The 16847-nt window shown below is 45.6% G+C and overlaps 1 protein-coding gene across 1 annotated transcript; it reads left to right on the forward strand.

Annotated features, from left to right (window-relative positions):
• The first annotated feature begins 815 nt into the window (after positions 1-815).
• gpa33b (glycoprotein A33 (transmembrane), paralog b) lies at positions 816-16713 on the forward strand. Its single transcript, XM_067515122.1, has 7 exons — positions 816-998; positions 1319-1485; positions 3932-4145; positions 4246-4410; positions 4549-4665; positions 5689-5812; positions 15618-16713. The coding sequence occupies exons 1-7, from the start codon at positions 947-949 to the stop codon at positions 16411-16413; spliced, it is 1635 nt and encodes a 544-aa protein (XP_067371223.1). The 5' UTR covers positions 816-946; the 3' UTR covers positions 16414-16713.
• The last annotated feature ends 134 nt before the right edge of the window (positions 16714-16847 follow it).

Genomic DNA, 16847 nt, shown 5'->3' on the forward strand with positions numbered 1-16847 from the left:
AAGAGCGTGAATAACTTGACAATCTGACAAAGAGCTGGGGGTAGGTTTAAATACTGGCTGAATAAATGGGAGCCTAGAAGTGTGTGGCTGGAAAGAAAAGTCCAAAGGCATCTGGTTTATGGCTGAGCAATTACAATGGGAAAATGTCCATATTAAATTAGAGGAATAAAGGAGACTATAGCCGACAGGGACAGAGAGACGGAATGAGCAAAATTAAAACAACTGGGATAGGAATCACATTCTCAGTTAGAGTGCTAGCTTTATTTTAACAGTTCCACCCTTAAAATACCAGCTGTGAATGAGAGACCACACCTTAATAAAGCAACAAGAGAAATTTACTGTAGAATCTTTTTGTCATAAGTATGCTATACGTTATATAGCACCTAATTATAGGTACATAATTTTATACTGAAAAGTTGCAGCTTCAGTGTCAGTGCAATACTGCAGCCTGCAGCTTATACGGGGCACAGCAGCAGCTGCAAATGCTCAATAAAGCCCAATTTGGCCAAAATCTAATGGGCTTTTTACAGGCTGTGATCCACTGTGGCGACCATGAACTCACGGGATAAGCCGGAAGGACAAAAAAAAACAACCCAAAAACAAACCCCAAAATATTGTATTATAACTATGTTGGCATTTGTTATATGTTATTTGTTGTCAAATACATTTATAAACATTAGAATGATTTAGTTAATAAGTTTTATATGTTATTTTTGTACACCCTCTTCCTCTGTAATACACAGGTTTTATGAAGGAAATAATAGATCAATGATTGGACCCCTGGTGACATGTGACTTATAGTCGTTGACTTATTACCTGGAAGAGTCAACATCTTTGTACCTGGGAGTTCACCGTGAAGGTTGGCAGGTTTCTTTCTCTTGGACTGTGAGAAGCAACTTTACATTTTTTTTTACATTTTTGTTTATGTTTTCATCCAATTTTAGCGATGAGGACTAATGGGCAGCTTAGATGGGAAAAGCTATTCCTGATACTAACAGGTAGGCTCTATGCTTTTACTTTTAATCGTTTCTATGAACTATTGCCACACCTTTATGGTATTATCACAAGTGTTAATAATTAATCCAACTTCTTGAAACTCAGCCGGAAGCAGGATTGCATTTAGCAAAAATGAGGCCTTTGGAGAAAGCCATTTAGTGCACCCCCCTAAAAAGATAACCGTTTTTAGTTTTTAAAAAAAAAATGTAATTCAAGGGATTAAATCAAATTAATTTGCCTCTGTCTTCCTATAGCATGTACAGGAGATGTCATACATTTTAAGAAAACACCAAATGATGTTACTACGTATTTTTTGTTTCAGTACTTCCGTGCTGCCGCAACTTACAGGTTTCTATTCCAGAGACTCATTATATAGTTGAAAGAGGAGGCAATATTACTTTGACCTGCTCCTTCATCCCAGCCAGACCAGACTTCAAAACATTCTTCCTCACCTGGGAAGCTGACCCTGACAACATTCGTGATCCACTGGTAAGAGGTTGACTAGACATGATGTCATCTTTAATACCGTATATTGTAGTTAGCTACAATATAATAATATGAGAATAACAATAATAATAATAATAATAATAATAATAATAATAATAATAATAATAATAATAATAATAATAATATGAGTTTTACTCAGCCTGTGGCCACACTTGTGGAATGTCTTCTGTGGCTCTGTTAAGTCTTTATTTATTATAAAAATGAGCTGGCAGTGTGACAGATGGGATGTTAAGGGTCAAGGAAGTTAAAACAAGCATTTGAGTTGCATTTTAGCAAGTACCGCCACTGAAATGCTCTGCTCACAATTATTTAACCATCCATCTATCATCTGTAACCACTTATCCTATTTAAGGTTATAGGGCAGCTAGACCCAGCTGCCATTGGGCAAGAGGCAGGGTTCAACCTGGACACATCACCAGTCTCTCTCACACAGATTTAATGGAGATTTAATGAATGAAAACCGCATGATTATCTGCAACAGTCTTTATCTATTTACTCATTCATCATCATGCATTTTTGAAGCTTGACATCCCAAATCCTTATGGCAGTCCAATTTTTTTTTCCTATTGTGTATTTTAAGATTTATATATTGCATTCTTATTCTTAAAAATGGATTCAACTTGGGTCAACTTAGCACCAATGTCTAAACTGTACGTATTGGTACAAAACAAGCCAAGTAAAGCTGTTGGTTTGATCCGGTAACAAAAAAGAAAATAACACTAGGTAGGAAAAGTTAGCCCATTATTTTTGCTATATTCGCCCACACTGATAACTGATCAATAATTTAATCATAGCATTATAATTTTTTTCTCATTTATTTTTGAGCTCCAGACTTATACTGTATCAGTACAGCACAGTGGTGGAGTTGCTACACTGCTGCCTTACAGATAGAAGGTTGCAGGTTCATGTCCCCGACAGACCATAGCCTGTGTGGAATTTGCATGTTGTCCCTGTGCCCCTGGGTACTCCAGTTTCTTCCCACAGTCCAAAGACATGCAGGTTATTTAATGACTCTAAATTGTCTGTAGGTGTAAATATTTGTCTGCCTGTGTCTCTGTGTCCCTGAGATAAACTGTAGACCTGTCCAGGGTGAACCCAGCTTCTCTCCCAGTGACAGCTTGGATAGCCTCCAGCCCCCAGTGAACCTATGCAGAATAAGCGGTTAAAGATGATGGATGATTTATATTGGGGAAAAATCCAGGACAAAGTTGTAGAAGGAGGGAGGACAAAACTGACCTGAACTAAAGTCAAGGGTTAGATAAAATAAAACAGCTAGGAGAATGTGAGAAACTGAACAAGAAGAAGGAATTGCTAGAACTAAATATGAGCAGGTGTATCAAAAAAGAAAGAAAATAAGACAAGCTGGAGCTAACTTACACAGTACCAAAGTATGAACATAGGAACATAAACAGTTCTGAGTGCAAAATGCACCAAGAAAGTGCATCGGGGCAGCTGTAGCTTAGTTGGTAAGGCAGTCATCCACGGACCACAGGGTCCGTGGTTTGATTCTCGCTCCTGCCTAAATTTCAAAGCGTCCTTGGGCAAGGCACTGAACCAAAAGTTGCTCCCGGTGGGTCAGGTTAGCACCTTGCATAGCAGACCCCGCCATCGGTGTGTGAGTGTGAACGGGAATCAACCTTGTAAAGTGCTTTAGATAAAAGCGCTATATAAGTAGCTCTTTACTATTTTTGCATATACAGAAAAGGACTAGAAAGCAGGAGCCGGAGAAAATAATATATCGGATGGTGCACATACATATGTCTGAACAGATACTTGGATAATATTTACAGAGAGAACAAACCATAGACCAAAACAACAAGAAACTGAGTCCAGAGAATCAGAGACAGGTAGAACAGGGGAGCTGAGGTACTTCAGGAGGACAACAGCAACAAGGATCTGGCAGAGAGTGAATCTGGCTGGGGGTTTCAATAGACTGGGGCACAGGCGATAGCATTTAGAACTAATGATGTGTGTAGTTGGCAGAATGCACAATGGGGGGAGGAAGTGGGGGAGAGTGGCTACAAAAGTAAAAGTCCGAGACAGGAAGTGAAGGCAAGAGCCAATGATCATGACAGAAAAGTAACTGATTACCAAAATATTTGCTGACTAATAAACTAATAATATCAGGTATAACTCCACTTACAATCAATTATAAATTATTTATGTATGTATATTAAAATCCAATTGCTCTATTATCTGTTAAGCATATTACACTCTCTTCAAATGTTTATACCTTAAATGTATATATCATGGTGACTTGTGGTGTGGCACTGATTTGGTTATTTTAGTATTTTGATCATTTTGATAACTGAGCTAGTATTTTTAAGAAATTATACTATTCTAATAATAAAATATAATTACATTATCATTATAAGAAATTAATATACTGGCTAGTCTCATTTAAAAATGTTTGTGTTTATTTCCCTAGAAACCTGTGGGCACCTACTTTTCAAACAATCCAACTGACATTGCACCTGCTTATGAAGGCAGAGCCTCGCTGGACGTTGACTTTGTCAAAAAAGTGAGCACACTCCACCTAACAAAGGTGACCGTGCAGGACAGTCGTGGTTACCAGTGCAGCGTCAGGATTCCCGGTGATGATGCTGGAACATTAGCTGCCACCACTTCTCTTTTGGTTACAGGTGAGGATAAATCACTGTTACCTCCATCTTTTTGAAAATGCTAAATCAAACCAGTTTTCATCTAATAAATGGATTATAATTTTGTTAAATTGTTTTTTAGTGCCTCCCTCTGCACCAATCTGCAAGCTTCAGGGAACTGCAGAGTACTGGCACAACATCAGCCTCACCTGCATGTCTGAGGAGGGATCCCCTGCACCCATATATACATGGGAACGCTACAGTGTGGAAAACAAACCCAGCAACTTTCCACCTAAAACAACCCAAAGTATGTGTTTCGATCATCCATGTATACGTACAAATCTTAGCAACCTGCTAAACAGTTTACATCTGTGCTTAATATAAAATGTAACTAAATTACTTAATGTCTCATCCCTGTCTGCTCTTTTTTGTCATTATGTTGCAGAGGATGGCATTTTATCTCTTTTCAATATTTCACAAGAGATGTCTGGGTACTACATTTGCACATCAACAAATAACATTGGTTCTGCCAGCTGCAACTTTACCTTAGCAGTGATGCCCAGTAAGTATTTTGGCATGATTTATTATCTTATTGACCTATTTATCTGTTCTTGATAAATTGACTTGATTGTGCAGTTCCCCCTAACTCCTAAGAGCTTTTAGGTCTCATTCAAAGAATGTATCGCACTAATTCTGCTCTATTCAACCTTATTTCTAACAACAGTGAGCTGTTTTCAATGTAAAAGTTCTCATAAACTCATAAACTGTACACTACCTTCTCTGCACCAAATGCCAGACAAAGTGATCCAGTAATGATGCTGCACCCTTTGGCTGCTAAAATGCCACATATTTTAATCAGGAGTTAGTGATGTTCGAAAACTAAAAGTAAATCTTACGTGTAATTAAGGTGCATTCAGGTCAAAATAAACTTTCCAATCAGGTGAGAAATTTGCTTCCAGTGACAAATTGAACCTAAACTTCGACCTGCATAAAGTCCCTAGGGTCTGAGTGAGAGGCTGAGACTCCCCTGTCATAACAGAGGTTAATGTCAATAAAATGTTTCAGAAAACCTAAACTGCAACAACTGGCAAGACCCGTTGGCTTTGTCGACTGGATTCATAAATAGCTTGCTTAATAGGAAATTGATTTTTATTATATATATTTAAATGTACATATCCCCCCCTCAACAGTTGTCCAGTCCTAGCTTTGTAACTAGGCATGGTTAGTCTGGGATGTTGCGAGATTGGGCAGTTTTCCACCCAATAGGGCTACTTTTTATTTGGGCAGGTGGATTTAGTGTTCTTTGTAAATAAAGGTGGTTTGCACCTCCAAAGAAGTTACATTATATTGCATATGTTTTCATGTGTTTACTTTTTCATGCGTGACACATTGTCACACATCAAGATCAAGATGTCACACAAAGTTCTCCGACCTTAAGTACGTGATTCGAAATGGCATTGTCATGAGATTTTGACCATTTTAAACAAAATAAACTCTCTCCCCTAAGACATGTTTTGCTCCCGACACTAACTACACTGGTGAGAGTAATTTAAAAACCTGTTGTCTCTTCTTCTTTTGTCCCCAGACAGTTTAAATATTGGGTCCACTGGAATTATAATCATAGCTGTCCTCGCAGGTGTTCTAGTTGTTGGGATTCTCATTTTCTGTTTCTGCCGGAGAAAGAGCAAAAAGAGCAAATATGCTAAGGGGTAAGTGCTGCGTGTCCTGTCTGGATCTGCCACTGTAAATTGCCACACAGATTCAAAGTTGTTTTTATTAGAGCTGCAGTGTGTCCAACTTAGGCCTGCGCTAACGTGAGACACAGAACCAGTCCTGTGTTACCAGAGGCTTTAAACCAAGAAACTGTCAAAGACTATTTGACCAGTTTAAATTGTTTTGGTATTTCATGAATCTATGTATGACTTATATCTCTTAAAGAAGCTCAAATGTACATGAGAGCTAGGATTTTATTGAAAATGTCTTATTGTGATTGTTGGGGGCTACACCTCTGAAGTTTATGAATCAGAAAGAAAAAGCATTACTGTTAAAATTTCAAAAAGCATAGATCAAGTGTTGATAATATTTCATTTTTCCATTTATAAAAACAATATTGTGTGTGTCTAGTCAGTCAGTTGATATAGAAATATGAATGTTAAGAGACAGTAGCTGGGAAATGTAGAGTTCAATGATCAAGAACTACTTTGGCGCAGTCATTTTCCGTAAAAAGTTCAAAGTTATGGAACATGAACATGTTCAGGTTTCAGACGTCATTCTCTTTTTTCAACTTTGTTGCCACCCGATACTGCAGTTGTTTAAATTCACAATTTTCCTCAATCTACTCTTAGCACCCCATAAGGACATAGTGAAAACAGAATTTAAGTAATGTCTGTACATTTAAAAAACAAAAACAAAACTGAAATATCACATGTACATCGTTTATTCATTGTATTGTTGAAGCAATTACAACCTAGAGTCTTTTTGACTATGATGCAACAAGCTTTGCACAACTGGATTTCAGGATTTTCTGCCATTTTTGGGGGGGGATTCATCTCATGCTCGGTCAGGTTGGATGGGGACTGTTGGTGGACAGGCAATTTCAGGACTCTTCAGAGAAGTTTAATAGGGTTCAAGTCATGGCTCTGGGTGGGCCATTCATAACAGAGTTATCCCTAAACCACTCCTGAGTTGTCTGGGCTGTGTGCTAAGGATTGTTGTAATGTTGGAAGATAAACCATTGGCCCAGTCTGAGGTTCTAAGAGCTGTGGAACATGTTTTCAATGAAGATATATCTGTCCTTTATAAGAAAAGGTGGTTCTAAAGTTTTGGCCACCCCATTTACATTACATGTAATTATTCAATTTTCTCAAGTGACTTACAAGTGCGGTACAAGGCATCAAAATCTAAGTCAAGGAGAAAACATCGCAGCCAGTGTTTGTTTCATGAAATGCAAGTACAAGACAGAGCAGAAAAGGTTTTTTTTTTATTTTTATTAATTTGATTTAAGTGCATAGGAAAGTGCAGAAGAGTTCTGTTTTCAGCATTTTTTGGAATATTGGGAGTGGCTTTGCTGAGTATGCAGAGTTTGGTAGCTTATTCCACCACCTTGCTTGGAATCTTTTGTGTGGTGCTGGGACCACCAGACGTCGTTCATTGGCAGACCACAGCCATAACAATTTTGGCATAGGAGGACGTGAGGAGACTGTTTGAAGGGTGGACTAAACAAGACTCGTTATTGGTAAAAATTCAATGATTAACATGAAGCGTTCCTAACAGGAAGGTACAAGAAAAAAAGTCAAATGGCAAGCAGTGAACGCTGAACAAAAGGCTAAACACAAATCATCAACTCGACTAAACACTAGGGAAACTAACTTGAAGAAAACCAGACAGATCTAACATCAACAACCCGAGTTAGAAATAGTTAACCAAAATAACACTATCAAGACGGCTGAGAAATAAAATAAAACACGGATGTGAAAGGAAATTAACAAATAGGAACACACCAGATAAAAGACATTGGTGAAAGACATACTAAATCAGAACGAACCAACAGGATAGGACTAAGGAAACTAACAACAGAAACACACCAAACCTCAGACCAAAAGCTGCTGAGACTAGAGTTCAATTCAGGAGAGCAGGGATTACTCAGGTCAAGTAACCCAAGAGTTCAGCATGTTGACAAGGACAAAGACCACAATGATTCCAGTAGGGAACTGTGGGGAAGGCTGGAGCTAAATACTGAGGGGAACAGGTGCAAACAATAAAGAGGGATAACGAAGGGTAATGCTAAAGAACAGGACTAGGAACAGGAAGTGGGGAAAATGGGCTACAAAATAAAATTCCAAAGGGAGGAAGTGTAACTTGGGGCCACATCGTGAAGGCAGCGGACGGGAGAGATGGTAGACCTGAATGCGGGATTTGAGGTAATTAGGAGCTGTTGAGTTGACCACCCTGTAGGCAATAAACAGAGCTTTAAACCTGATGTTGTAGAGGGCAAATCTGCATGCTCTAGAGACTGAGGAGATGTGGTCCATATTTAAAACGAATGAGGGGTCAAAACCTTAGAACCACCTCTTCTTATTATGCACTCCATGCATGTTGTATGGAATGTACACACAGAAACATTTGTATGTACATGTTAGTTCTATTTCCTATGTTGCTTGCCCTCTGGCTGTAGCATAATGAACCAATCCCTGCGCGCTCGCGCCAACTGAAGCAGTATAGTCCACGCCCACCGGTGAGTGGGCCAAAAAGTTGCTACTTTATCGCTCTCATGGTGTGCTCAATTACGTCCGCAATCACACCATAAGAGAGCGGCGACTGTAGCACTTATTCCCTCTAACTGACCATTTTCCTTCAGCCAGTAAGAGGTACTAGTGGGGCCCAAAAAGCCAGAGGGCTGCGCAACATAGTCATAGAATCTGGGGTTACAGTACGTAACCATCGTTCTATTTCCTATGTTGCTTGCCCTCTGGCTGTAGCATAATGAACCAAATGCTACAGCAGGATATAGTCCACGCCCCACTAGTGCCATACAGCAGCTAGGAGCAGTAAACAGAACCCTGCTTCACAGCTGGACCGACCTGAACTGTGACAAAAACACAAGGGGGGGGGAATCACAGCTGTGAACACACCGGCAGGCAGTGGGAGAGCATTCAATAAGCCCACTGAGGGTCTGGGGACCGAGATGGAGAGACAAGACATACTAACCGACACCAGAGTGTGCACTCTGGGGTGCAGAAAGCACAGAACTGGAAAGTGAGGGGCGTGAAACGTCTCGAAGATAAAACCGGACGAAAGAGCAGGTGGAGGACCATGATGCCGCCAGGCAGATGTCTTCCACCGACACCCATTCCCCGGGGCGGGGCCCCCCCCGAGACATAGTGTCCGCGGCGGTGTTCAGAACGCCGGGGATGTACACAGCTCTGATGGAGCGGAGATGCGAGTGCGCCCACAGCAGCAGTCTCCTGGCGATGCTGAGGAGCCGTGATGATCTCACGCCACCCTGACGGTTGATATAGGAAGCCGTCGTCGTATTGTCCGTGTGAACAAGGACGTGGCAATCCAAGAGCACCGGAGCAAAATGCTGAAGAACGTTCCACACAGAGAGCAGCTCCAGCGCGTTTATGTGGAGAGACATGCCCTCTGGCCAGGGAGCACCCACTGACTGAGAGAGGCATGTCCCGCCCCATCCCAACAGCGAAGCGTCTGTGAACACCGAGACGTGTGATGAGGGGCGGCCGAGGGGTACGCCGTCTAACATGACGCGAGGTCCCCTCCAATAGGCTAGATCCGGACCCACTGATGGGGGAATCATGACCAAACGTCTGCGATGACGTACAGGATCGAGCTGCAGGCGAGAGAACCAGCGCTGCAGTCGCCTCATGTGTAGGAGGCCGAGGGGAACCACCGAGAGAGCCGCGGCCATCATGCCCAGCAGTCGCATGACTGAGTGGACTGTGACAACGCGACGGGGAGTCAAACGGTGGAGCATGGCGAGCAGCGTCTCTCTCCTCTCCTGGGAGAGGCGCGCCCGCATGATCGGCACATCCAGCTCCACGCCCAGGAAGATAATCGACTGAGCCGGGAACGGTGAGCTTTTCCGCCAATTTATCGTGAAACCCAGAGACGATAAATGAGTCACCAAATCCACCATCTGCAGGAGAGCTTGTTCCCGGGACGGAGCGAGGAGAAGGAGATCGTCTAAATAGAACAGCACTCTCATGCCGGCAGCGCGCAGCGGAGCCAGTGCTGTCTCCAGACATTTGGAGAATGTGCGTGGGGCGAGAGAATAGCCGAACGGTAGGCAGTTGTACTGGTACCGTACGCCCAGGAAGGAGAAACGCAGAAACTTCCTGTGTTGCATGGCGACAGGAATGTGAAAATATGCGTCCTTTAGGTCCACCGAGGACAACCAGTCTCCCGGGCGCACGCTCCGGAGAACTGAGGCTGTCGTTAACATGTGGAAGCGGCGGACCACCATGAACTGGTTGAGAAAAGAGAGATCCAGAATTGGCCTCATTTCCCCCGACTTCTTTGGAACCAGGAAGTAACGAGAGTAGAAACCCTGGTTTTCTTCCATCGGTGGGACCACGCTGATGGCCCGTTTCCCCAGGAGATCGGACAGCTCTGACGCAAGAGCTGTCGCGTGGGCTGGGGATGAAAGCCGGGTTTCCAGGATCCCCGCGAAGCTCGGCGGGGGTGTGGCAAACTGGAGAGAATAACCCTTGCGAATTATTCTGTCCATCCACTTGTCCAACACACACAGTTGCGTCCACTGATGGTAACGCTCCGACAGTGGGTGTGACAGCGGACAGTGTTCGTCTGCTATATTGGCAGCCAGCCAACGTTCGGCCCTCTCCGCCGCTGCTCGGGGAGTTAAAGACCGGGCAGCCCATGGGGGGCCCTCTGTGAAAGGGACGCGGGGAGGACGGGAGGGGCTGGCTGTCCGTCGGGGAAGCCCCAGCCGTAGCCGAAAAGCTAGGCGGGCGCGCCCCCGAGGGCTCATAAACAGACGTTCCCCTACCGCTAGCAAGTGTATCAGCGGGGAGGCACGTTGTATGGAGCTCAGAAGATAAAGTGTGCTGCTTAGCAGAAACTAGCCGGCTCGTAAAGTTAGCACGGCGGCTAACAACGAGCGGGCTGTTGTGAGTGGGGGACATGTGGGACGCGGACACCGCTGGGTGTGGAAACCCAGGGGTGTTCTGGTTATAGGAATCTTTGCCCTCTAGGAGATGTTCAGTTTTATTGCAAAAACAAACAGAACAACCACATTTGGAACAAAGAACAATCGAATCACACATGTCCCCCCCAACCCGTCAAAATCTTCTCTGCTTCCGGGGAGGCTCCACCGGAGGGCGAGACCAGGAGCAAGCCAACTTGCGAGGCTTGGAAGATCTGCGACTTGGTGCTGCCGCCTGGGGGGCAGGTGGAGGAGGTGGAGGAGCGGGCTGCTCCTCCTTATTTATATGGGCTGCTGTGACAGCTTAAAACATTTACAGATTTCTCCAACAGTCATTCTCGTTTATTCTTTTATCTGTTCGTCATATTTTAGCATAGTTTCAAAGGCCGTGTGATACAGTAGAGAAAAGCACAAAATTAGTAAGTGCAGCTTACAAATTTTATAATACTGCGTCTAAGTGAAAAACTCCATATGATGCCATCTGGTGGAGCAGGTTGTTAAGGCTACAATTTAGCTTCTATACTGTGAGCAAGCGTCATCTCAGCATGTACTTAATGTACCTAATCAATACATCATATTTATAGGATGATATGTGCCTAATATCTCAGATAAATACATTATTGTTCTGTATTTTGGCATAAGCCTATATTTACTGTATCTCTTTATTGAGGCTTTTCAAGTTTTAGTTTTTCTATATTTGTATTTTCATGTTCGCTTTGTTAACAGCAAGTGCTAAGATTGAAATGCTGCCTTCGCCGTGGTGACAGCAGCGTTAAAAAGGGGCCTGGTCATGGGAGACAGAAAGAGGTCAACATGTGCCGACATTTTCCCAAGTATGCCCTCATATTTCTCCTTCTAGCTCTGTCTGGACTCATCTACTTGCTGCACAACATCCACAAAGTGGAGGTGAGGAGAGGTTTACGTAGATGTGCTTTCTCATTACACTTTTGACGTTCTCATCTCTCTTTGGTTCCATTGTTGTAGCAATACTCAATAAGGCTTTCCTCAGTGTTGCCACACCTTTATTACATTCATTCTAAATTATTTGGAGCCAAAGGTTAAAGGTGTCTTCTCAAGTTCTTTGCTTCTGTCAATAAACTCTCCCCTTTTTCTCTTTAGAACTGGAATTGCCACACAATTTCATCCCCAGCCCACGCGACAGCTCTTGCGTCAGAGCTGTCCGATCTCCTGGGGAAACGGGCCATCAGCGTGGTCCCACCGATGGAAGAAAACCAGGGTTTCTACTCTCGTTACTTCCTGGTTCCAAAGAAGTCGGGGGAAATGAGGCCAATTCTGGATCTCTCTTTTCTCAACCAGTTCATGGTGGTCCGCCGCTTCCACATGTTAACGACAGCCTCAGTTCTCCGGAGCGTGCGCCCGGGAGACTGGTTGTCCTCGGTGGACCTAAAGGACGCATATTTTCACATTCCTGTCGCCATGCAACACAGGAAGTTTCTGCGTTTCTCCTTCCTGGGCGTACGGTACCAGTACAACTGCCTACCGTTCGGCTATTCTCTCGCCCCACGCACATTCTCCAAATGTCTGGAGACAGCACTGGCTCCGCTGCGCGCTGCCGGCATGAGAGTGCTGTTCTATTTAGACGATCTCCTTCTCCTCGCTCCGTCCCGGGAACAAGCTCTCCTGCAGATGGTGGATTTGGTGACTCATTTATCGTCTCTGGGTTTCACGATAAATTGGCGGAAAAGCTCACCGTTCCCGGCTCAGTCGATTATCTTCCTGGGCGTGGAGCTGGATGTGCCGATCATGCGGGCGCGCCTCTCCCAGGAGAGGAGAGAGACGCTGCTCGCCATGCTCCACCGTTTGACTCCCCGTCGCGTTGTCACAGTCCACTCAGTCATGCGACTGCTGGGCATGATGGCCGCGGCTCTCTCGGTGGTTCCCCTCGGCCTCCTACACATGAGGCGACTGCAGCGCTGGTTCTCTCGCCTGCAGCTCGATCCTGTACGTCATCGCAGACGTTTGGTCATGATTCCCCCATCAGTGGGTCCGGATCTAGCCTATTGGAGGGGACCTCGCGTCATGTTAGACGGCGTACCCCTCGGCCGCCCCTCATCACACGTCTCGGTGTTCACAGACGCTTCGCTGTTGGGATGGGGCGGGACATGCCTCTCTCAGTCAGTGGGTGCTCCCTGGCCAGAGGGCATGTCTCTCCACATAAACGCGCTGGAGCTGCTCTCTGTGTGGAACGTTCTTCAGCATTTTGCTCCGGTGCTCTTGGATTGCCACGTCCTTGTTCACACGGACAATACGACGACGGCTTCCTATATCAACCGTCAGGGTGGCGTGAGATCATCACGGCTCCTCAGCATCGCCAGGAGACTGCTGCTGTGGGCGCACTCGCATCTCCGCTCCATCAGAGCTGTGTACATCCCCGGCGTTCTGAACACCGCCGCGGACACTATGTCTCGGGGGGGGCCCCGCCCCGGGGAATGGGTGCTGCACACAGAGCTAGTCCAAGAGGTTTGGAGCAGGTTTGGCAGAGCCGAGGTGGACCTTTTTGCAGCCAAGGTCAATGCCCAGTGCCCCCTTTGGTTCTCCCTCCGAGCTCGAGATTCCCCCCCCCTTGGGGTGGATGCATTCTCCCATTGCCCTTGGCCCAGGCGGCTCCTTTATGCATTTCCGCCTGTCCCTCTGATTCCCCGGTTACTAGACCGTGTGAGAGAGGAGTATCTCACCGTCATCCTTGTGGCCCCAAGGCGAGTGGGGGCACCGTGGTTCCCGTCACTCTGTCAAATGCTGGCAGGCCCACCCTGGGAGCTCCCGTGGCATTCGGACGCATTGTCTCAGGCCAACGGGATGATCCGCAGTCCCCCAGTTCTGCTCCAGCGCCTGTGGGTCTGGCCCCTGAGAGGAAGCGCCTAGCCGACCAGGGGTTTTCACCCCGCGTGGTGGCCACCATTCAAGGTGCGAGGGCAGCATCCACCACTTCCTCCTATGTAGCCAAGTGGTCATCCTTTCAGCGCTGGTGCTCTGAGAGGGGCGTGTCTGCCTCTTCATGTCCTCTTCCGCGGGTTCTGTCTTTTCTTCAGACCCTCGTGGACAGAGGCTTATCCCTCAGCACTGTGAAGACCTATGCTGCTGCGATCTCCTCATGTCATGAGGGGTTCGGAGACAGGTCTGTCTTCAGTCACCCCTTGCTGAAACGTTTCTTAAGGGGTGTGAGTAGGCAACGGCCCCTTTTGCGCCCCTGGGGCCCCTCCTTGGGATCTTTCTCTGGTCCTCCGTGCCTTGGTGGTTTCTCCGTTTGAGCCGCTGGAACAGGTTCCCCTCAGGCTCCTGTCATTGAAGACGGCGCTTCTCTTGGCTCTCACCTCTATGAAAAGAGTGAGTGACCTCTCTGCCCTGTCAGTCTCCCCGGAGTGTCTTTCAATTCGTGGGGATCTCAGTCTGGCTGTTCTCCGCCCTAATCCTGCATTCATGCCCAAGTGCATTACCAGTTCTTTTAGGTCGAGAGTCATAACCTTGGAAGGTTTCTGCACACCTCCTCACACTTCTGAGGAGGATGCCTCCTCTCATCTGCTGTGCCCAGTGCGTGCTTTGTCCTACTATGTGGAGCGCACGTCTACTATACGCCGTTCCGAGCGCCTTTTCGTGCACTACAGGGAAGGCTCTGCCGGGCTTCCTCTTTCCGCTCAGCGCCTGTCCCACTGGCTGTGTGAAGCCATTTTTCAAGCATATGAGTCCTCTGGGGCCCAGCCACCAGAGGGAATCCGTGCACACTCCACTAGAGGAATAGCTTCCTCTGTGGCATTGCTCAGAGGGGTGTCGGTGGAAGACATCTGCCTGGCGGCATCATGGTCCTCCACCTGCTCTTTCGTCCGGTTTTATCTTCGAGACGTTTCACGCCCCTCACTTTCCAGTTCTGTGCTTTCTGCACCCCAGAGTGCACACTCTGGTGTCGGTTAGTATGTCTTGTCTCTCCATCTCGGTCCCCAGGCCCTCAGTGGGCTTATTGAATGCTCTCCCACTGCCTGCCGGTGTGTTCACAGCTGTGATTCCCCCCCCCTTGTGTTTTTGTCACAGTTCAGGTCGGTCCAGCTGTGAAGCAGGGTTCTGTTTACTGCTCCTAGCTGCTGTATGGCACTAGTGGGGCGTGGACTATATCCTGCTGTAGCATTTGGTTCATTATGCTACAGCCAGAGGGCAAGCAACATAGGAAATAGAACGATGGTTACGTACTGTAACCCCAGATTCTATGACTATGTTGCGCAGCCCTCTGGCTTTTTGGGCCCCACTAGTACCTCTTACTGGCTGAATGAAAATGGTCAGTTAGAGGGAATAAGTGCTACAGTCGCCGCTCTCTTATGGTGTGATTGCGGACGTAATTGAGCACACCATGAGAGCGATAAAGTAGCAACTTTTTGGCCCACTCACCGGTGGGCGTGGACTATACTGCTTCAGTTGGCGCGAGCGCGCAGGGATTGGTTCATTATGCTACAGCCAGAGGGCTGCGCAACATAGTCATAGAATCTGGGGTTACAGTACGTAACCATCGTTCTTGTTTTTACCTTTTTTGTGTTTATGCAGATTATACTGATTTGGTTTTATCCAAAAGCGAAATTAGCTTTTTTTTCTATATGCCCTAAATATGTAGTTGTAAAAATGTTTAGCAGTATTGTCCCTGAAAAAATAAATAAACTAGAGTAGTAAAAACATTAGGTTTTGAGTCTATCAGAGCAGTAGAGGGTGGGCTTAGTGGAGTATATTGTGGATTGATTTCGAGAATCAGGCTAGCCCTAGCTTAAGTTGCATATTGTGTCTTTAAACCAAACAGCTCAAACTCAACGTGAATTTTGTCCTTGTTTGTCTGTTAGGTCCCCAGGAGAAATGGCTCATGACACTGATGCTCCTAAAGCTGGAAAGCAGTACTGGGATGATATGTCTAACAGCAAGCCAGAGCAGCACAGCCAGCCTGAGGACAAATATATAGTTCCCCCAAATGTTAACAGTGTAACAACAGCTGGACACATGATTGAGGGTGATCAGCACAGTTCTGTTGGTGCTAAAGATAGACATGATGGAAAGGCCAGCGATATTGACTCTCAGCGTTACCAGGACGACCACTATCGTGGTAGCCGAGATCGCCTTGACGATCAGCGTGATCCTCATGGCGGCAGCCGCGATCACCTCGACGATCAGCGGGATCGTTATGGCGGCAGCCGAGATCGCCTTGATGATCAGCGCAATCACTATGTTGGAAGTCGAGATCGCCTGGACGATCGGCCCGATCCTTATGGTGGCAGCCGAGATCGCCTTGATGATCAGCGCAATCACTATGGTGGAAGTCGAGATCGCCTGGACGATCGGCCCGATCGTTATGGCGGCAGCCGAGATCGCCTTGATGATCAGCGCAATCACTATGGTGGAAGTCGAGATCGCCTGGATGATTGGGCTGATCGTCAAGGCGGAAGCCGGGATCGCCTTGCCGATCAGCGTGATCGTTACGGCGGAAGCCGGGATCGCCTTGACGATAAGCGCGATCGTTATGGCGGAAGTCGAGATCGCCTTGATGATAAGCGCGATCGCTGCGGTGGAAGTCGAGATCGCCTTGATGATCAGCGCGATCGTAATGGTGGCAGCCGTGATCGTCTTTATTATGGTGGCGATTAGTAGAAAAATGTATATGAATGAGCCTTGTGTTACTGGATGCTCTTTGAATGCTGTTTTTTCTTTTTTGATGCTCTTAAAGCTGATCACACGATTAAGAGACACTACAGTCTCTACAGTTTATGGTAATCTGATCTGAATTTACATCATACCTACAGTATAATGCTTTTTTTACTTTAGTCTTTCACAAAAGCGGGTTGAGGTGTCAACATATATTATGCATTTGTATTCGATTAATCTAAATAACAACAATCTTCCGATTTTAAGGGCAGGGAATATAATAAATGCATTTTAGCACTGAAATTGTTTGCTTGTATTTTCATGAAAAGTTATATAAACCATTAAATCATGAAATTCATAAAAAATGTGAATCAAAACTAATACATGGAAATGTATAGAAAAACTGTAAATCGCTTAGTAAAACTAAATTTTTGAAT

The sequence above is a fragment of the Channa argus genome, chromosome 9 (genome assembly GCF_033026475.1).
Source record: "Channa argus isolate prfri chromosome 9, Channa argus male v1.0, whole genome shotgun sequence".
Classification (NCBI taxonomy): Eukaryota; Metazoa; Chordata; class Actinopteri; order Anabantiformes; family Channidae; genus Channa; species Channa argus.